Here is a 22,828-nt window from a genome sequence, read left to right as displayed (position 1 = left end):
AACATTCAAGTGAAAGATTAACGGCTTGCCTAATTAAGGTCACCCAGGGGAAAGACTGATGCAACATGAATAGACCTGTGGTTCTGAGCTACCCTCAGTAAGCTCAGTTGTTTCCGCAATAACGTCAATCTCTTTTGCAGCCAAGCCCAGGATGCTGATGGGCTCCCTCCCCACCCCTGTAAATTTATTTATTTATTTATTTTATTAATAAATAAGTAAAGTCACCAAGAAACCTCTTCCTCACCACCATGTCCTTGGAGCACTTTTAAAAAGATGTTTAATTTTCTAAACTGTTATTAATTCTGAAAGATTTGATGGATAAGTGTAAGAATGTTCATGCTGCACACTTTTTTCTTTTAAAGGCAGACCACATACCTGAAGCAAAGTGGGGGGGTGGGGGACAAACTGACAGCTGAGCCTGCATCTAATTGGCTGGCCTGCTATTTTAGCTACGAAGCTGGGCTGCGTACTATTTTGCATGTCCTTTTTCTATTGCATCTGAAATCGCCTATATTTTAAAACAAATGAAAGTGGCTACTTTAACCATAAGAACAATTCCAAAATCTATACAGTGTAAATACCTTTATCAGGGCCAACTCAAAAGATGACAACAATTGTGCAAGCTTTCTAAATCGCAAGAGGTCTTCACCTGGCAAGATGTTACAAAAAGCAGGTAGGCAGGTGCATGGGTGGGGGGAATAGGAAGAGGGAAAGGCTGACTGTGTGTTGTAGTCAGGATCTCGGCATAGTTGGGGTCTTAAGATGAAGTGGAAGAGGAGTAGTTGCAGAGATTCAAATTGGGCTTTTCCATGGGATAGGATAGTTTCCGGTTTCAATGTCCATAGGACTCCTGGGTAGAAGAAAATAGCAGACAGTTGTTGATCGTCCATTATTAAAAATATAAAATCCAGCGGTTGACTCAAACCTGTCTCTGTCCTGGACAAATTAGTCAGATGCCTTGGTTGGTGGAAAACAGAAGTAAATATAAGTTAGGTGGTCCTTGTATTAACAAAATGGGTTATAAATTTAGATGTTACGCTAGGTTTAAAAAGAAGCCAAACTGCGTAGTTTTACCTAGTCGTTGGAGGAGATGAACCCTTAGAGAATAAAGTCCCAGCTTCAGGGGTGCACTTAGTTCATGGCAGAGGTGATATTTTAACCCATCTGAGCCACTACATTCCAGCTCTGGATGTGGGAAACAGCTGCCTTCTACACCGATGCTGAAGACTTCCACAGTCTTTAAGGCAGGGATGGGCAACTTTGGGCAGATCTGAGGGCCACTTTCGTGCTCCGCTCCTGTGGTGCAGTGGCAAAAGAAATCGGATTTGCTGCCACGTTTTGGTGGTAAACCACCACAGAGGCTCAAAAGCAACACAGTTAGCTTGTTTTCAAGCTAAAGTCCCTTTTAAGCCTCTGTAGTGGTTTGTAGCAACAAACTGCCGTGTGTGTGTGGGGGGGCTGCTGCTGTACCCCCAAGATTTGGGGGCAGGATAGCCACCGTAGAGGGGTCACATGAAACCCATGGGCCACATGTGGCCCACCCTAGAGGCTGGGTGGCCACATGTGGGCTGCGTGTTGCCCACCCCTGCTTTAAGGGCTATTAGACTCTACCCAAAGCATTCACAAGAGCAATCTTTTTATGCAATGGCGCAGCATTAAAATCTCCTTGTAGGATTTAAATATCTTGCTATCGCAGGCAGGCGAATTAAAGCTGTAATCATAACAATGCTCATCTTGGAGTAAACCTAACAGAAAGCAAGGGGACTTACTTTGGAGTAGACGTACATAGATCGCACTGTAAATTTACTCCCTGGAGTAGTTTTCAGGAGAAGTGAAAATACTGTGCCCAAGATAGAGTGCCTATGTATGTAAAAAGAAAAGAAATGCTTGTAACAAAGCCAGCATATTATTTAATTTAAAAAATAAACTTATTAAGATTATTACAGTTTCCCAGAGGGGAAAATATTTAAATTACTTAAGCTGCTTACATTTGCAACAGCCGTTATAATCCAGCAGACCAGTTCTGTCCTAAACAACACAAGCAAATGAGAATAATAGCCTTACTTTATTATGATACTCTGTGTACAAGTTCCTCCAAAATTTTAAAGCAAGCCTGCCTGTCAGATGCTGAGAGTTTAGGTCTTTGCAGGATTAGGTCTGGTGCTGGCAACTGTGGCTGAAGACAACATGTGTAGAAGGGTGGGAAAAGTCCATAAACAAGGAAGCAGGTCATAAGGCAAGAGGGCAGGCAGGGTGTAAAACCGAAGGCTGCAAGATAGGAGTAGGAGTGGAGCAGGTCCAAGAATAGTCCATAAGACAAAGTCGAACAGGCCTAAAGCTTCCTTCGTAGGTAAGTGTCTAGAGTGAAGAACTGAAGCATGCTATGAGAAGATTAATTATAATTACAATAATAAGTGTGCCTGTCTGTAAGCACCATAGTTTTAAGTCCATGAAACCTAGACACCTGAAACTGGCATGCATACTGAGGGTAGCCTAGCGGTGTGCACCTCAGGGTTATTTGGCTTTTAAAACACACTAATGATTTTTAATTAATTTAAGTGTGTCCACGTGCTTACTGCCCGTAGTAACATCTTCAGCCACTAGTGGCAGACTTCCCTAACCAACACATAGCTTTGCAGTTAGGGATGGCGGAGAATTCCACCATGGATTTCAGTGAGGCCGAATGCACTGGCCTCCCACCCCCCTGTGGAATCCCCCCTGGGACGAAGCTTACCTGGGGCAGATGTTCCGCCAGTGGCGGCTCCAGCTCCAGCTCCAGTGGCGGCAGCTGGTCTCTCGGCCAGCTGCTGCAGACTCAAATGTTAGCCGCCATTTGCATCTGGCCAGGCTGCCGTGATAGGCTATGTAAGTATTTATGTAGCCTATCGCAGCAAAGGCAGCCACGCAAATGGCGGCCACCACGCCATTTGCGTAGCTGCCTTTGCCATGATAGGCTACGTAAATACTTACGTAGTCTATCACAGCAAGCTAAAAAAAAATCAGCATACGCAAATGGCGGTGGTTATGGCAGCTGCCATTTGCGTTCCCTTTTTTTCGCTGTTTTAGCCTATATAAATATTTGCATAAGCTATGATGGCGAAAAAAAGGGGAACGCAAATAGCGTAGTGGGCGCTATTTGCGTTCCCCTTTTATTCACCATAATAGTTTACGTAAATATTTACTTAGGCTAAAACGGCGGGGGGAAAAGGAACACAAAAAGCACCCACTACGCTATTTGCGTTCCCCTTTTTTTCGCTGTAATAGTTTATGTAAATATTTACGTAGGCTAAAACAGCGAAAAAAAGGGAACACAAATGGCAGCCACCGTAGCCGCTGCCATTTGCGTACGCTGTTGTTTTTTTTCCTGGAAGGCTGCCCAGCGGCCGGATGTCCGGCTGCGGGCAGCCCCGGCCGGCGGCTCCATGGAATCTCCGCGGAGCGAAGCCAGCCGGATTAGGATTTCGGGGGGAGGTGCGGAGCGCCTCCCCCCCACTGCGAATCACTCCGTCGAAAAGGTAAGTGACTTTCGTACATCCCTGTATTTGCAGTCCATACAATTTGAAGCCAGGGGACATTGGTAGGCCAAGGGATAGAGTGATACCCCTGGCCCCTCCCCAGAGCTGTGGGGCAACCCCACCTTGGGGGAATGGAGTGGACAGACCCCTCCCTCAGGGGCTATAGGGGTGTGCCATGGCAGAGGCCATGCCTAGGGGTGCCAAGGGGTGTTGCTTCATTCAGACAGTGCTGGCACAATGCGACTAACTCTGACAGCAGTCTTACTCTGCTTGACAGCTTTGGTGTGTTGAACAAAGGGCTATTCCAACTTGTGCGAAGTGCGGCCAGTTGGCTAGTCAGGAATATGACACAGTGGCACTGGTAGCAATGAACTTACATATAGGGATGTTGGATAAATCCAAAACAGAATCAAATGAGTGTGAATTTCTATGAATCTGATCTGTGGATTACAGCAGACCAGCTTTTCCCAAGTTGGATGGATTCTGTGGACTTGCAGACTGTTTTTTAAAAAAACTTTCTGGAATTTTATGCATATTTAGTTGTAGAAAAAAATGTACAATAAAAAAAGCACCGGTCTAAAATTTCCCCCATAGCTTAAAGCATGAAAATGTGCATTTGGGGGGGATTGCGCATTTTCACAAGTGCAAATTGGCGCAAGTTCAGGAAATTGGAAACGATCTGATTCTATTGGTGAGCGGATGGAACAACAGGCGCCTGACAATCTGTGAAAAGCATACAGAGTTCACAAAATCCATACATCCCTACTGACACATGATCTCCCAAGGCATAGAGGTTTGTGCCAAGAGCTTTGGGGTCTGTTCATGTATTTAACTGGGATTCAGGTAAGCTGAAGGATCTTCTGCCCTGTGAAACCGCCTGCATGTTAATTTCATCTTCAGGAGTGCTTCTCCAGTATTCCCAACTGTGGATGTTACACAGGCAGCTACCAGAAAGGGCCTTCTTGGATGTGGCACCCCACCTTTGGAATGACTTCCCCAGGTAGGCTGTGTGGCACCAACTTTTATGTCTTTTTGGTGCCAGGCAAAGACCTCTTTCTCTTCCCAGGCCTTTAAAACATTGCTTAACTGGTTTTATTCTGCTGCTTGATTTTTATGTTTTTATTGTCCTGCTGTTTTATTCTGCTGCTGGATTTTATGCTTCTGTTAACTCCCTGTTTTATTGCTGCTATTTGATTATGTTGTTTTTAATGGTTGGTATTCTTTGTGAATGAGGAGTAGCAAGGTTGAAGGAAAGGCAGAGCAGACCGTATAACAATACTGTTCACCAACAAATGCTCTTCCCGCAAGGACGCAAACACACATGGAACCGCTCCACTATGGATATAAGGGAACGTGTGATGTGGACAGATGATGCGGAGGACTGATGCCTCCTGTACAGAAAGAGGGCAGGAAGAATATAATGCAAACTGGACCACTGTGCATATCTGCCACCATGTTACATCATGTGTGTGAATAATTCCGCAGGGACAACCATATTAGACTGTTACTACAAAGCAACAACGATAATTGTGGCATATATGAAGTTGCCATAACAGATTGGACACCACAAAGATTTCTTACTGCCTGAAACCATTTTAAAAACACAACCATGACAGTTCATACATTCAAGATGAGAGAGAGAATAAATCACCCATATAACAGTGTCTTCATAGGAGTTTCTCAGGTGCCTGCCTGATTGGGCATTTTAATCCAAAAGCACAAGTAACAAAACTTAAATTAGAGCCCTATGCCAGGCTAAAAAGGGAAAGGGAAGAAACAAATCTGCAGTTCTACAACTTGATTTAGAGTGCAATCCTAGGCATGCTTAGGCAAAAAACATCCTACAAGTCCCAGCATTTGCCAGCCAATATTACTGGCTTGCAGGACCTTTTTTCTGTCTAAACATACATAGGATTACACCCTTAAAGTCCTATACGAGAGGCCATAGAAAAACAACAACAAACACAGGCAGTGTGTGTCAGATTAAACCCCATCAAAAGCCTGAGCAAAGAAGTGCTAGTTTAAGCTATCAAAAGTAAAGATTTTCCCAGACCTGGAAATGTGTTCATATATGGTGAGAATGCAATTGTGTTAAGTGTTACTGGAAAGCTGTTTTGCAGCGAATTAAAAGGGGAAGATACGAAATTCAGTTAGATCTGTTAAATGCATTTATGGGAAGTTTAAGAAAGGAGGTGAGGGAAAAAATAAAGTTATGGCATCCAGTAAGTTGATAGCAAAAGTGTGGAAAACAGCACAACTACCCCCTTTAGAGATCTGGCTGGTAAAATATGGGATGCTATACTAAAGGTTACCTGTTACAAATATTTCTGGGAAGGGAAAATCCAATCAGCTGAGATCTTTAGAAATAACTGATTTCTGTTTGTAAAGTTCTGCAAGCAGTGGAGACAAAGAGAACCCATACCTCAAGACATGCCAAATACGATTAAGCAAAAGGAGGAATCTGAATGGAGTATGTATGAACTTAGATTGTTTTGTTATTAAGACATGTTTTTTCTTAATTTTTTATTCTCCCTCTAATTCTTTATTAGTAATTAGGAAGGCCCTGCACTCAGGCCTGAAATCTGAAAGACGCACAACACAAAAGGAAAAAGAATTGGGAGGAAGAAAAAAGCAAACTCAGCGACCAGTTCTTAGTTATAAAGTTCTTATAGGTGTTCTTTCCAGCATGGAAAGGAGAAACAAGCTCCCTGCAGGTATTCTTTCTCTGGCCTCTATAGAATCACAGAATAGTAGGGTTGGAAGGGGCTTACAAGACCATCAAGTCCAACCACCTGCTCAGTGCAGGAATCCAAGTCAAAGCATCCCTAACAAGTGGCTGTCCAGCTTCATCTTGAATGCCTCCAGTTTGGGAGAGCCCACCACCTCCCTAGGTAATTGCTTCCATTGTCATATTGCTCTAACAGTCAGGAAGTTTTTCCAGATGTTCAGTCGGAATCTGGCATCCTGTAACTTGAGCCCATTATTCCGTGTCCTGCATTCTGGGATAATCGAGAAGAGATCCCGCCCTTCCTTTCTATGAGGAAGGCCTTCCTCTATATTGGTCTCTTATAGGCCATTATGAAGGTATTTCATCTTGAAGTTGAAATATATATTTAAGCAGGGTTATTGGTCAGAAGTCAGCTGAGATAGGAAGGAAAATTAAAAACTGCTGATAGTGCTGCAACATTGAAGTGGTTGCACGCAGCATAAAGGGGGACATAAGAGAGGCTTATGACATTATGCAAGGTGTGGATAGAGAGGGTTTTTTCCTCCCTCTCTCATAATGCTAGAACTAAGGATCATGCATTTATTTATATATTAATTATTTACAATATTTTTATCCCGGTCTTCAGCTACAAAGGGCTCCCAGATCGAATTACGAAGGTTAATAATAAGACAGACCTTGCCCTCAGGCTTACAATCTAAAAGACATGACACAGAAGGAAAAGATTTGGAAAGAGGAGGAAAAAAACAAAACTCAGGCATCAGTTCTTAGTTTCAAAGTTCTTATAGATGTTCTTTCTAGCAGGGAAGGGGGAAACAAGCTCCCTGCAGATATGTCTTCTCTGGCTAATATATTGGTCTGTTCTTTGCTGTGACATTCATTCTTCCTGGGAGGCAGGAGGTGCAACCTCCCAGAGGCCCTGTACATGTATTTTTTAATTCCGTTTTTAAAAATACTTTCCTGGTCTGTCCATACCAGTAGATAGATTATTTTCTTTCCCCAGTCATTATTGCTTTCTCTCACAAACCAGTAAAGAAACTGGCAACTTGTCCCATGGCACAAGTTAACCACAGTTTAGGGCAGTTTTAGAGCTTCCACGTCCAGGCTTCACAGCCAAAGAAAGTTTGTGACTTTCCAGAAAGGTTAATCTGATCTGTTGGGCTTGAGCTAAGCTAAAACGATTAATGATTAGTGCCATGGTTTCTGTTATGGAAATCAGGGTACAGGGAGAAACTGCTGTGCTGACAAATCTTTTAAACTGGAACGGCATGTCTTTATGAAGCTGCAGCAGCCACCCTGACATCAGCTTGGCCTTGTGCAGGATGCGGGCTAAGGTGGGAAATTTAATTTATCTAGATTCCTTGGTTGCACAGATATCAGATCTACCATATTACGCCTATAATTGCCACACAGCTGTTCCAGAATTATGTGGGAGAAGCAGCAGTGTCGGTGATCAGTCAAACTGTAAACAGACACAGGAGGAGAACAATGTCAGCCTCCCTCGTGGCTTGTTAAGGTAATTACAAAAACGTTAGGAACAAAAGGAGCTGCCTTATATCAAGTGAATCTTTTGGTCCAGCTAGCTCGATATTTTCTACTGGCCTTGGCAAGATTTCAGGTAAGAGTCTTTCCCAGACATACCTAGAGATATCAGGGGCTGAAACTGGAACTGTTTGCATCCAAATTATGTGCTCTACCACTGAACTACAGCTGTTCTCTGATCTCTGTAATGCAGGAGTCCCCAACCTTTTTGGGAACCCCTTTGGGGTTAGTGGGAACATTTGGAATTTTGAGTATTGTGGGCGCTCTTACAAAATGGCTGCCATGGCTGGCATGGCCAGTTACCAAATACTCATTTCCCAGAAGGCAAAGTGGTGAGACTCAAAGAAAAGTAACTTCATAGGAACCAGAGTTGGGGGCTGAGCTCCAAAACAAAACAAAACAAACACTATTTTGAACTCAAATAAAGATGGTGCTGGAGGACAGCACTTTGCTTTGAAGCATGCCAGCCTCTCAATTAAACATTTAAACACCTTGAATAAAATAAAAACAGCAGGGTGGGTGCCAAGAAAGGGGTCCTCAGGCACCACAGTGGAGACCCCAGAAATAACATAGTTGAAATCCATAGCATGTTTTCAAAACCTCTGATCATTGAACCACTCTTAAAATCTGAGTTAAAATTGAAGGCAGACTTCATTCTTACACCTGAAAATATATTGTTTGTTTGTTACTATATGGGAAATTATGCCCCAAACCAGCATTCCCATGTAAATTCCCTGAACAGACAACAGACAGCACAACACGTTTAAAATAGAGAATTGTTCAGCCATAAAATTATACCATTTATATAATTTAAACCATGGTAGCAATGTATGGCTGTGAGAGCTGGACTATAAGGAAGGCTGAGCGCCGAAGAATTGATGCTTTCGAACTGTGGTGCTGGAGAAGACTCTTACGAGTCCCCTGGACTGCAAGGAGGTCAAATCAGTCCATCCTAAAGGAAATCAACCCTGAGTGCTCATTGGAAGGACAGATAATGAAGCTGAAGCTCCAATATTTTGGCCACCTAATGCGAAGAGAAAACTCCCTGGAAAAGACCCTGATGCTGGGAAAGACTGAAGGCAAAAGGAGAAGGGGACGGCAGAGGATGAGATGGCTAGATAGCATCACGGATGCAATGAATATGAACTTGAGCACGCTCCGGGAGAGAGTGCAGGACAGGAAGGCCTGGCGTGCTATGGTCCATGGGGTCACGAAGAGTCGGACACGACTGAACGACTGAACAACAACAACAAGCAAACCTAAAGCTAATGGATACCCCATTAAATACGCCTCTGCATTCCCTAAGCTTTTAAGAAGGGATTAGAGCAAAAAATGAAAATCACCAAACTGGCCAAATCCTGATCAACGAAGTTTACTCAGTCCAAAACAAAAAGCTAAGAAAGTAATACGATTAATCCATCTGATGTGCCAATGGGTCGCAGAACAAACCTTGGGCAGAGATATACCGAGGAGGATAAACTGGAATTATAGCTAAAAGGTAACATACTATATTTTCAAAAATGTGCCTCGAAAAATCTTGCCTTTTAATTACTTTTATTCAGGGACTATCCAAAGAACAGTAAGCATGTTTAATCTCCATTGTAATCAATAGTGCTTAAACCCAGAGCTAAGCCCCATCCATTTTAATGAGGTTTAGGCTGCAATCCTATACAAACTTTCCTGGGAGTGAGTTCCATTAAACTCAGTTGACCTTACCTATGAGTAAACATGGATAGGATTGTGTTGTTAGGCAGTCATCGTATGATCAACATGTAAGAAAAGGTAAACAGCGTGTAAAGCAACCTTCTTCAGCCTGGTGTTCTCCAGATGTGTCGGACTGTAACTCCTATCATACTGGCTGGGTATAATGGGATTTGTAGTCCAACTCATCTTGAGGGCACCAGGTTGGAGTAGGGATGTACGAAAGTGACTTACCTTTAACGAAATTTGATTCGAGGTGGGGGGGAGGCGCTCCGTCCCTCCCCCCCGAAATTCTGCCGGGGGGGAGGCGCTCCATCCCTCCCCCCCAAAATTCTGGCCGGGGGGGAGGCGCTCCGTCCCCCCCCCCCGAATCCTGGCCGGCCAGGTGTGCAAAAGGCGGCAGCCATAGCTGCCGCTGTTTGCATCCTTGCAGTCAGCCGTGATAGGCTACATAAATGTTTACGTAGCCTATCACAGCTGATTTAAAAGAAAAGAAAAAAACGCACGTACGCAAATGGCAGCGCCCATGGGCGCCGCCAGTTGCGTTCCTTATTTTGACACGTCTTAAGTCTACATAAACATTTACGTAGACTACGCCGAAAATAAGGGGAACGCAAATAGCGTAGCGTCTATGCTATTTGCATTCCCCTTATTTTCGCCGTCTTAGTCTACGTAAATGTTTACGTAGACTAAGACGTGTCAAAATAAGGAACGTAAATGGCGGCGCCCATGGGCGCCGCCATTTGCTTACGCGCGTTTTTTTCCCCTTTAAATCAGCCGTGATAGGCTACGTAAACATTTACATAGCCTATCACAGTATTTTAAAAAAATCTAGCCGTGATAGGCTACGTAAATCTTTACGTAGCCTATCACATTTTTTTTTTTTTTTACTGGAAATGGCGGCGGTGGCAGCTGGTCGGAAGACCGGCCGCTGCCGCCGCCGAACCGCTGCCGCCAGGAGGATTCGCCCAAGGTAATTCCCGTCCCGGGGGGGGGGGTGGGCAGACCGTTTCGCCACCAATTTCGGGGGGCCGAATGCGCTGGCATTCGGCCTACCCGAGATTTGTGGCGATATTCTCTGACATCCCTAGGTTGGAGACAGCTGGTGCAAAGGTTCTTGCAGAGTTGCATTGTCACAAGTCACAGCGATGCATTAGTGAAGGTTGAACCCAATACGCAAGATATGGGTGAAGAAATAGAACATACGAAATTGCTGCCTACCAGGTCAAACACCTACTGTTGTCTAACTTATATAAGAACATCCGTGAACATGTCACTTGATACCGGGGTGGGGAACATCCGGCCAGGGGCCGAATTTGGCACTCCAGGATTCCCCAGTTTGCCCCACCTCCTTTCCCCTGATAATTTCATGGTTTCCTGGCTTTTGTGCCGTTTTCCCCCCGATTCAAAAGGGTTGTCTCCTAACTAAGGCTTAGTTCCTGGCAGTAAGAGCTTTAAGCTACAGTATGCTGGCATTTTTTCAGCAAAGGAGATTGTTACCTTGTTGTGGTGCTGGAGCTTGAGCACCTCAATGATGTTGTGAGCTAAACCGTGAAGGGACACCCAAGACGGGAAGGTCATGGCAGAGAGGTCAGACTAAATACAAACCCTGGGGAAGGAAACGGCAACCCACCCCAGTATTCTTGCCATGAAAACTAAATGGATCGGTACAACCAGAGATATGTCGGTATACCATCGGAAGATGGGACTCCCAGGTCGGAAGATGGTCAAAATGCTACTGGGGAGGAACAGAGGATAAGTTCAACTAGCCCCAGATGTGATGATGCAGCTAGCTCAAAGCCGAAAGGACGGCTAGCAGCCAATGGTGCTGGTGGTCTACGACGAATCAGATGTTCTAAAGATCAACACAACATAGGAACCGGGAATGCAAGATCTATGAGCCAGGGCAAATTGGATGTGGTTATTGGGGAGATGTCAAGATTAAATATAGACATTTTGGGTGTCAGTGAACTGAAATGGACTGGAATGGGCCACTTCACATCAGATGACCACCAGATCTACTACTGTGGACAAGAGGACCACAGAAGAAATGGAGTAGCCGTCATAATTAATAATAAAGTGGCTAAAGCAGTGCTTGGATACAATCCAAAAAATGACAGAATGATCTCAATTCGAATTCAGGGTAAGCCATTTAACATCACAGTGATCCAAATATACGCCCCAACCACAGATGCTGAAAAAGCAGAAGTAGATCAGTTCTATGAGGATCTGCAAGACCTAAGAGATAGTACGCAAAAAAAAGGTGTTATTTTCATTACAGGAGACTGGAATGCTAAGGTGGGTAGTCAAACGACACCTGGAATTACAGGCAAGCATGGTCTGGGAGAACAAAATGAAGCAGGACATAGGCTGATAGAATGTTGCCAAGACAACTCACTGTGCATAACAAACACTGTCTTCCAACAACCTAAGAGACGACTTTATACATGCACTTCACCAGATGGTCGACAGCGACATCAGATTGACTACATCCTTTGTAGCCAAAGGTGGCGGACATCTATGCAGTCGGTAAAAACAAGACCTGGAGCTGACTGCAGTTCAGATCACGACCTTCTTATTGCACAATTTAGAATCAGACTAAAGAGAATAGGGAAGACCCACAGATCAGTTAGATATGAGCTCACTAATATTCCTCATGAATATGCAGTGGAGGTGAAGAATAGATTTAAGAGACTAGATTTAGTAGATAGGGTCCCAGAAGAACTATGGACAGAAGTTCGCAACATTGTTCAGGAGGTGGCAACAAAAAACGTCCCAAAGAAAAAGAAAACCAAGAAGGCAAGATGGCTGTCTGCTGAGACACTGGAAGCAGCCCAAGAAGGAAGGAAAACAAAAGGCAACAGTGATAGGGGGAGATATGCCCCATTAAATGCAAAATTCCAGAGGTTAGCCAGAAGAGATAAGGAATTATTTTTAAACAAGCAATGCGCAGAAGCGGAAGAAGATAATAGAATAGGAAGGACAAGGGACCTCTTCCAGAAAATTAGAAACATCGGAGGTAAATTCCAGGCAAAAATGGGTATGATCAAAAACAAAGATGGCAAGGACCTAACGGAAGCAGAAGAGATCAAGAAAAAGTGGTAAGAATATACGGAAGATCTGTATAGGAAGGATAAAAATATCGGGGATAGATTTGACGGTGTGGTCAGTGAGCTAGAGCCAGACATCCTGAAGAGTGAGGTTGAATGGGCCTTAAGAAGCATTGCTAATAACAAGGTAGCAGGAGATGATGGTATCCCAGCTGAACAGTTTAAAATCTTGCAAGATGATGCTGTCAAGCTGATGCATGCCATATGCCAGCAAATTTGGAAAACACAAGAAAGGCCAACAGATTGGAAAAAATCAACCTATATCCCCATACCAAAAAAGGGAAGCACCAAAGAATGTTCAAACTATTGAACAGTGGCACCTATTTCACATGCCAGTAAGGTAATGCTCAAGATCTTGCAAGGTGGGCTCCAGCAATTCATGGAACGAGAATTGCCAGATGTACAAGCTGGGCTTAGAAAAGGCAGAGGAACTAGAGACCGAATTGCCAATATCCGCTGGATAATGGAGAAAGCCAGGGAGTTTCAGAAAAACATCTATTTCTGTTTTATTGACTATTCTAAAGCCTTTGACTGTGTGGACCATAACAAATTGTGGCAAGTTCTTGGTGGTATGGGGATACCAAGTCATCTTGTCTGCCTCCTGAGGAATCTGTATAACAACCAAGTAGCAACGGTAAGAACAGACCACGGAACAATGAACTGGTTTAAGATTGGGAAAGGAGTACGGCAGGGTTGTATACTCTCACCCTACCTATTCAACCTGTACGCAGAACACATCATGCGACGTGCTGGGCTTAATGAAGCCAAGGCTGGAGTTAAAATCGCTGAAAGAAACATTAACAATCTCAGATATGCAGATGATACCACTTTGATGGCTGAAAGCGAGGAGCTGAGGAACCTCATGACGAAGGTGAAAGAAGAAAGTGCAAAAGCTGGGTTGCAGTTAAACCTAAAAAAAACCAAGATTATGGCAACCAGCTTGATTGATAACTGGCAAATAGAGGGATAAAACGTGGAGGCAGTGACAGACTTTGTCTTTCTAGGCGCAAAGATCACTGCAGATGCTGACTGCAGCCAGGAAATCAGAAGACGTTTACTTCTTGGGAGGAGAGCAATGACAAACTTTGATAAAATAGTGAAGAGCAGAGACATCACACTGACAACAAAGGTCCGCATAGTGAAAGCAATGGTATTCCCCGTAGTAACCTATGACTGCGAGAGCTGGACCATAAGGAAGGCTGAGCGAAGGAAGTTTGATGCTTTTGAACTGTGGTGCTGGAGGAAAATTCTGAGAGTGCCTTGGACTGCAAGAAGATCAAACCAGTCCATACTCCAGGAAATAAAGCCAGACTGCTCACTTGAGGGAAGGATCTTAAAGGCAAAACTGAAGTACTTTGGCCACATAATGAGAAGACAGGAGACCCTGGAGAAGATGCTGATGCTAGGGAAAGTGGAAGGCCAAAGGAAGAGGGGCCGACCAAGGGCAAGATGGATGGATGATATTCTGGAGGTGACGGACTTGACCTTGGGGGAATTGGGGGAGCTGGGGGTGGCAACGGCCGACAGGAAGCTCTGGCGTGGGCTTGTCCATGAAGTCACGAAGAGTCGGAAGTGACTGACCGAATAAACAACAATGCTGGCATTTTTGGCACCGCCCTTTTTTGCCTTCGGCCCTGTCCACCGCTGGAATGCAGCCCCCAAGAGCTCCTCTGAAACGGAATTCAGCCCTCCTGCTGAAAAGGGTTCCCCACCCCTGCTTTACAAAGAATGAGGAGACAGATCCCTGCCTCAAGGGGCTTACAATCTAGAGAGGGACATGTGGGACAGACAGCAATGGAAGGGATGGGGAATGGAGGTGTGGTAAACAGGGCAAAGATGCAGTTACTGCAGTTACATGTACTTATGCTTAGTACTGTTATATTGTGGTTTTAAGCTTTCATATTTTGTATTGTTTTATGCTGCGCTTTGTGGTTTTAATTTCTGTGAACCGCTCAGAGATCTTCGGTTATTGGGCACTATAGAAATGAAATGAAAATAAATAAAAAAATAAAATAAAAAATTACACGCATGTATGCTTAGCTACCAAAGGGCAGGGGTGGGTGGGCGGGCATCCTGTTATTATTATGTACATTTTCCTCATTGAGGGCCGCATATCAGTGTGTGAGAGGCCACAGTCAGCCCACACACTCTCGCGATCTCACGCATCCTGATACACACACACACACACACACACACAAAAGCACAACCCTCCCTGTACTTCCTCCCCACCCCGCTTTATCTATGCAAGTAGTGACTGCTTTATATGATGAACGTCTTGCCATGTGGGGCAGCAGCTGCCATCCAGACTGTTATCTATGACATAAAACATTCCTGCAGGTTGGTTGTGGCAGTGTGAAGAATATGCTCCATACTAGTTTGCTGGTAATACAGAGAACTGCCTAAAAAGAAGCATTCAAACCTGCATGTTTTGTAAAAAAATTTTTAAAAAAAATTCAATTCCACCAACTACAATAGAAAGGGAATAGGAAAACGTATACGTTTTTCATATATGGCCTCCAGCCTTTTGGCAAATGATGGAGGGACGTGCAGGGATGTTGAACCTCTTTCAGCCAGAATTCTGTTCAGGGGAAGCTCTCAGGGGCCACATGGCAGTGGTGGGCAGGGCTAAAGCAAAAGGGGCAGGCACAAGAATACCAGCATATTTTAGCTTAAAGCGCCTACTGCCAATAACTAAGCCTTAGGAGCATTTCAACGCTTTAGTATGGGGAAGGAATGGCACAAAAGCTGAGAAACCACCCAATGATTGGTGGTTGGGTGAACAGGAGCATGACCACCATGGCTTATTTTCCCCACCACACGCACACGTGTGCTGGGGGGTGGAATTTGCATAATTACTCTTGCCAGCGCAGCTTATTGTGTCATGTAACGCTGGCCAGGGTGGCTTGTTGTTGTGGGTAATCAGTCACCCAAAACTCTACAACAGCCCTCCGTGATTATGCAAACCCGGTGATATGGCATACTGCTTCCGATACTGGAAGCAGCATATCATCATTGGGGCTAGTGGCCATTGAAAGGCAGGGAAGTCACTTCAAGATGCTTGAGGCACCTTGAAACTGCAGCTCCCAACAAACCAGGCTTTCCCTGCCTTTCGGTCAGGCAAGCAGGGGAATAACAGAAGCCACTGGGTGGGCTCTCTGGAGTATCATAGAATCATAGGGTTGGAAGGGGCCTGCAAGAGCATCGAGTCCAACCCCGGAGTATTTTTATTTATTTTATTTTTATTTATTATTACATTTATATCCCGCCTTTTTTTCCTCGAAGGAACTCAAGGCGGCGTACATAATCCTCCTCCATTTTATCCTCACAACAACAACCCTGTGAGGTAGGTTGGGCTGAGAGTGTGTGACTGGCCCAAAGTCACCCAGTGAGCTTCCATGGCTGAGTGGGGACTAGAACCCGGATATCCCAGCTCCCAGTCCAGCACTCTAGCCACTACACCATACTGACTCTGTACATCCGGCCCACAGATTCTCCATCCCTGCAGCAGGGTTTGGGAACTGGGGAGATATGCCAACTGCTTCATGGAAACGGTAGGTTTTGATGGAAGTAAGAGAAGTGGCATCGTAGAGGTGTGAAAAAAACAGGAAACTTCGTAGTTCTGCAACCTGGGTTTGAGTTCTTGTCTGCTGTTGTTGGCACCTGTGATGGACCAAGGATTTGCGCCACAGCTCTGCAGTGTGCGCATGCGCACACACCAGCCTTATCTGAGGTCCAGATGCTACTGGAGCCTGCTAGAGATGCAGCTGTGGCCGAGAGGAGCAGGATTCACAACTCCCAGCCAAGGGTCAGGTACTCTTTTCCCTGGCAGCAACATCCGTCATTGGGCCCCAATACTGCAAACTGTAAGGCCAGTCTTCGATGTAGGGAGTCTCAACTTTTCCCGGCCTGCAGAATTTGTTACAGCTTTTTGAGTAATGTTGAGATCCTGTCTCCCAGATTCAACCAGTGCAAGTGTAACAGTTTTCCCATGAAAGCCATCTCAGGAGATAACCAAAGGATCCTCAACTGATGCCTCTATAAACAGACATTTATACTTTACACTCTCTCAGACATACACACACACACACACTTCTGGGCTCAGTGGCACACACATCATAGAGACAGTTCATCTGCAAATTCTTTGGAACGCAACAGTTTAGATCTCTCTGCTAGAAGCGCCCCAAAGACAACGGAAGGTCACAAGGATTCTGACTTACTCAGTGCTTAAACCTCTTTGTTGGCATTTCAGTGATTCCAAAGCTGAAGCGCCAAAAGTTTGGGATAAGTCAAGTTTCAGTCCATTCAACCCATTATGCCTCTAATTTTGTCACAGAAAGTTACTTAAGCTCAACAGGCAAAAACCACAGAGGAGGAAAACACAGACTCGCTGGACAAACAAATTTATCTCTTTGCAGAAACAGAAAATCATCATCATATTACAAATACCGTATGTACAAATACAAACAAAAACCTACCTTTTCTTAACAATAATTAATAAGGATAGGAAGGAAGTGATGCAAAAAACAGCTTTGCCATGTAAATTCAAAGACAACGAAGCAAACATCTAGGATTCTGTTCTCCACATGGTTCTTTGGGATGCCTCACCCCAAGTCTCGGACACTCTCACGGTATCTCAGCAGATGGCGTAGCGAACTAGTCGTGAGCCACGAATCTCTCGCACTCTCTGGCAGTGCCGCAAGATGGTCAGGATGCTGTGGAAACGTTTGTCTGCCTTCAGTTGCGTGAACTCTTCGATATCAGCCTCCACGATAAAGAATTCACCTGGGATGAATGCACAACGTTTCGGGGGGGGGGGGGAGAACACCTTTTGAAGGCAGCTGAGATGTTCTGCAGGCCCTGTCTATGCAACCAACTTGTATCAGGTTTGCGTCCCCTGAATTATCATGGCCAGCCCCAAAGAATTATGGGAATTGTAGTTTGCCCAGGTAGTAAGAACTTTGTTCAAGATCACTAGTCCCTCCCACAGAAGGGACTCCAGTTAGAAGCATAATTTACCACCACCCTTTCCCCACCAGGGAGGGCAGTGATAGCCTCTGGCCTATTCTTCTGGCCCACACAATGATCTTTCCGAGGTCCAAGAGCACACCATGGCAGCTGCCTCTTCCTGCCCTTTAAATATAAAAGACACAGCCTAACAGATCCTCAGTATCTTTTCAGGTAAGACAACGTACAATGTACATCGCTGGTCTGGAAGAAGCCACTGGACCATCGCTGCAGTTGCCTCTCCTGGTCTTTTAAAGTTGGGGAAATCGTTCACAACTGTAACGTGTTTATCCCACCTTTCTTCCCAAAGAGCTCGGGGTCATGCTCCCATGGCCTCCTACCCAATCTGTCCTCACAAGCAATTCTGTGAGGTGGGACAGGCTGAGAGGTGGCGATTGCCCAAGATCACCCAGTGAGATTCATGGCCCAGTGAGGAACTCAGCCTGGATCCCCCCCAGTGCTCTGTTACACCGCACTGCTACAACGCACTCCAATTCTCTTTTTGTCTGGAATGTTTGATTCCCGACAGGAACTAGCTGCTGGGGATATGGAGCCAGGGGGTGAAGCACGCTCATGGCTGCCTCTTCCATCCCTCTCAAGCCAGTACAGGCAGCCACAATAGCTTCTTTTTACTTTGAAAAGGCTAAGAAGGAGCAAGGAAAGGATCAGAAACACAGATTTGAGGGTGGGGGTTAGCAACTGTTTGCAAGGGTAGCGCACTCTGCCAGTTCCAGGTCTGAGACACTTCCATGGAGTGCTAACCTTGAACAAAGGGAAAGTCAGCTTGTAGAGGGGAAAGAGAAGCCTAGAGCTTTGGGGGTACGGGAGAAAACACGCGAGCACAGGAAGCTGCCTTTTATGGAGTCAGAACATGCGTCTGCCGCGGCGTCAGGCAGAGATCTTTGCCATCCGTGGCTGCCTCTTCTTTTAACTGGGGTGCCAGAGATTGAACCGAGGCCTTCAGCAGTGCTTTGCTGCTGAACTATGACCCTTCTCCATACAGGGAATCTGGCTTAAATGTCACCCTTGGGCCTATGGTTGCCTCTCATGGCCAGGAGAAATAGCATCATTGCACTCATTCCAGTCAGCCCAGAGAGCACCAGTGTGCAAGGCGGGCCGATCAGAGACATTTCGGTGTCAGGGTGGACACTGAGCCCATAGAACCTCAGAGCACTTCTGATTCTGAGGAGGAACAGCCATCCATGGGAGAGGAGCGTGCTCATCCCTCCCAGGCCCTGCAGATGGCAGAGATTCCTCCTGCTGGCATTCCAGACATCGATGGCGGTCCTGGGAGTGAAAGAGCACGGGAGGAGGGCTGGCTGGATGCTCGACGCAGACACAGAGAGTGACGAGCTATGGAGGGCACGGAAAGGAGGCGTAGCGCCCGTTTGGCGCGCAAACAACGGTCGCGTCCAGAGGACCCAAGGGAAAAGGGGAGGGACTCTCCCTAGCCCATAAGTTCAGGGTCTGCAAGTGATTCTCATTCAAACGGGGACCAACTGTTTCCAACCCGGGGCACAGGTTACTCTGCTGTTCATAGCTTAGTCGCTGGTGATAGAGTTATTAAGTTGTAAACGGAATAAAGCCTTGAAAAGAATCCTTTGTCTGTGTCTGGAGTTGGCTACTGGAGTAGACTGAAAGAGGCCGGCTAGGGCCCCCTGACATTCAGTGCCCAAAGGTGAAAATTCATGTGACATTCATTCACATATGGTGCATTCTGTTGGGGAGTTCCCCTGGGCAGCCATAATTAAAATAAATGGGAGCTCTGCCACAGTTCCTACCCCACCTGTTCCAACAGAGGTGACATTTCTGATGGACTGTCGCTCCAATGGTCAGATCTATATATTCCCCACCATTGCCACCCACAATGGCACCCAAAATCTGTCAGCCATGAGAGCAGCCTCACTTTGCCTTATAGTAAAGAAGGTCTAGTCTATGCACACAAGAGAAAGAAGTGTAGACTGAGGTGGGAGAATTCCATGCTGTACTACATCAGACTGCAGGTGGCAGGTGTAATTTCTGATGAACGCCCCCACATCCCCCAGCACATCAGGTTGAAAGTTTCTAGTCCAGCACACTCTGGACTTGCCAGGGATTTTTTAAAAAAACACACACACTGAGAATCATTTAAAAATGCTATCTCCTACTTGCAGTCTGAAGTGGTACAAATACACTTTACCATCTCAGGACTGTACCACTTCATTTCACTGCATGTGTAGACCCCTCATAACGGGCCAACAAACACCAGTGAGGGAGACTCACTCCACCCAGTCTCCTTTTGGTATGAACTAGATTTCATAACAAATTTTCTGTAGAAAACTGTCAAGCCTGGGGGATCTTCCAGTAACATGGTTCCAACAGAGGAGGTGCTACTAGAAATACACGCTTGGATGTAAAGTTACCTTTTGTATCCTTGGTTTCTTCTTCCTGGAATCTGAAGCAGAGGTTCCTGACAGCGCTGGACATGGATTTTGCAGGCTGGCGCATGATCTTGTACTTGCTAACCACTGCTTTGTTGATTTCTTGAATGACTGCGTTCACTTGGTTATACGTTAGACGGCCCCGCATGTACCTTTGGGAGGGAAGAGAGCAGATTACCATTACCTGGCAAGTCACAAACTTGCAGAATGGTGCCAAACCATTTCCCACAGCAAGCGTATAAAATGAGATCCATTATACATTTGCGCATGACATCCACAGGTAAAGTGTTTCCTGCAGGAAACACAAGTATATGCCAGCAGTGATCGTAATGTGTGAAGCTACAAGGCTTCTTTACCTGCATTTACAGCAAACAGAAGATTGGATCTCAGCAGCTCAAACTGACCATGTCTTAAACACAGCAAGACCACCCAGTGAGTCCACTGCAGACCTGGTCTATGCCAGGGCTCCCCGAATCAAATTAGTGGAAAGTCTATTAGACCACAGTGGATCATCAGATTATTTCCTTCTCTCTTCCCTGCCTTTTCCTCCCCAAATCTGGTATCAAATCAAAATGAAATTGGCTGACGGGTGCCTTGAGCAATATTACCTACCAAGCTCAGAAAAATCTTGCGTTTCAAGCACTGCTAAGGTATACGGACAGTGGGTTACTGCTTGCATTTGAAAAGTGTTCAGTTAATAGATGTGAATGCCTCCATCTGCCCACACAGAGAAGAAGTAAAGAGCAAGAGACTAGGACTGGATATACAAGAGCAGGAGAGACCGAGACTTGCTCACAGCAAGAGGTAGGCCGGGGCAGGGGGGGTGGTATACAGGAATTAAAGCTGAAAAAAGTGGGAGAAGAAAAATGGAAAAAGCAGAGGCAAAAAAAAACTGGGAGGGAAAGATGATTTTCTGTGTAGTTTATTAGGGTGTATTCAGCCATTGCTACAAACCTGGAACACCGAGGTCTATGAATACAAAGGACAATAAAAAGTGGTGTGTGTTAAATAGCCTTGGTTAAGACTCTGATTTTTACTGAGACCCATTTGTACAACATTGCTCCCCAGGGAATTGCACCCAGGATAAGGAAATGCAGGGTTCAGTCTGTATGCTCCCTTCCCCTGCATTCCTTGCTAGAAAGAAAAATTGTGCAACTGTTATTATAGCAAATTCATCCTCTCTCTCTGGGTTAAGAGGATCCACATTAGAGATATGACGACTCACAAAAATGCGGGTGGATGGGAACATGCTTCCACCCCATCAACCACCTCCCAGGTTGTCTCAGGCCTTCCAGTCTCTATCCCACATACAAAACACACACACACACCCCTACCTTGGTTCAGATGTTCATTTTTCTGAACAGAACTGAATTTTCCTTCTGGATGCACCACGCCCCTTGGCTGTGGCCTTCCAACTCCCATCATCCCCAGCCAGCATGGGCAATAGCCAGGGAGGGTGCTGTTACACTCGTGTCCTGCTTGTGAGCTTCTTGTGGGCAGCTGGTTGGCCACTATGTGAATGCTGGACTAGATGGACTCTTGGTCTGATCCAGCAGGCCTCTTCTTATGGGAGTCAAAATCCAACAAAACCTGGATTCCGCACAGGTTCTCCACCTTTGGCTTAGAAGATGGGAGGAACGCTGCCAAACGCAGCATGGGTCCCTCTCCAGGGTGGCGTGCTGACCTGCGGTGGAGAGACCTCTGCGATCACCCCCTGCAGTTGGGTCATTTAAGCATTAACCCCAGGTGGATGGGAGAGGGTCATCCACATGAGATTGGAGATGTGGGTGTCTGGTAATGTTTCGAAGGCCTCTGAGATGCCTGCACTGACCTGGCGCCCTCCAAATGCGTTGGACTACAGCTCCCACCAACCTGGAGTTGCGGTCCAACACATCTGGAGGGCGTCAGGGTGGGGACGGTTGCGTGAAGACAGCAGGTATTCAGTGGCAGCCCCTTTTCTAAGCCAAGGGCATAGTGAAGCCACAAGGAAAATGCAGCTCTGTTGGGAGAACTGAACAACTCATGCAGGGCATTTCATATGCACCAAGGTAACGTGACTCCCACATCATGGGCAACGGTAACATCAAAAGGGACTGCTATCTCCCAGCTATTGAACTGCTCTCATCGCCCTCTGATACACACAATGACTCCTGATGACCCTTATCTATAAATACATCCTGGTCACCCGCCAGCTCTTACTGCAGCGAGATTCTCTCTGGGCCCATCAAGGGGCTTTGTCCTAAGGAGGTTTCTTTGCTCGTCACCTGCCCTGCCTTTCTTCTCTTCTGCTGATTGTTAAGGGTCTCACTTTGCCTGGGAGGGAACTTGGCTCCATCCCGACTTCCTGCCCCTCTTTCCAGGACTACGGGACAGCTCACATCCCCCTGCCCCCATGTCCAAAGAACATATGAAGGGAGCAGCAGGAATGTGTGGACTGAATCCCTCTTAAGAGAGACAGAAATGGAGGAAGAGGTGGCCAGGGAACCTAGGCATTACATCTGCTCCTTCATTCGACTGGGCTACATGATTAGGAATGAAGATCAGCACAGCGACATGAGGGGGGGAGGGGGAGAAGACAAAAGAAGCACTTTCTGAACTCAGAACTGTGATTAATTCTGTCTCATTAATTGCTTCGGCCTTATGAGTCAGACATCACTCTGCAATTTGTTCATTACACAGAGGACCCTGGAGCTTGACTGTATTAACTTTTCATTCGGCTCAGTATTACGCCGACAAGGGCACAGAATAAATTATGACCCTATTTGTGAGAAGTGTCTGTGTGAGTTACAAACTGAAGGGCATCCATCGTCA

The 22,828-nt window shown here is 45.7% G+C and overlaps 1 protein-coding gene across 12 annotated transcripts in view; it reads right to left on the bottom strand.

Annotated features, from left to right (window-relative positions):
* Positions 1-256: 256 nt before the first annotated feature.
* SKA1 (spindle and kinetochore associated complex subunit 1) overlaps positions 257-22,828 on the bottom strand; it is a 35,910-nt gene continuing 13,338 nt past the window's right edge. For 2 of the 12 annotated variants that reach the window (XR_014787492.1, XR_014787494.1), the window contains exons 6-9: positions 20,000-20,169; positions 17,199-17,375; positions 1,770-1,860; positions 261-850 (exon numbers count right to left, since the gene is read on the bottom strand). Coding sequence is in view for 5 of the 12 variants with exons in the window: in XM_084832904.1 (XP_084689030.1) it covers positions 17,227-17,375; positions 20,000-20,169 (319 nt within the window). In the remaining 7 variants the exon portion in view is untranslated. Of the gene's footprint in view, positions 851-1,769; positions 1,861-1,988; positions 2,029-16,974; positions 17,376-19,843; positions 20,170-22,828 lie in introns of those variants that run through there. The other 10 variants (XM_084832903.1, XM_084832908.1, XR_014787498.1 and 7 more) reach the window with 9 other exon arrangements.

This window comes from Heloderma suspectum, chromosome 2 (assembly GCF_057233095.1).
Source record: "Heloderma suspectum isolate Gila_16-S chromosome 2, 16-S_ref, whole genome shotgun sequence".
NCBI lineage: Eukaryota > Metazoa > Chordata > Lepidosauria > Squamata > Helodermatidae > Heloderma > Heloderma suspectum.
Note: the sequence above shows the minus strand (reverse complement) of the source record. Positions and strands in the feature narration are given on the sequence as shown.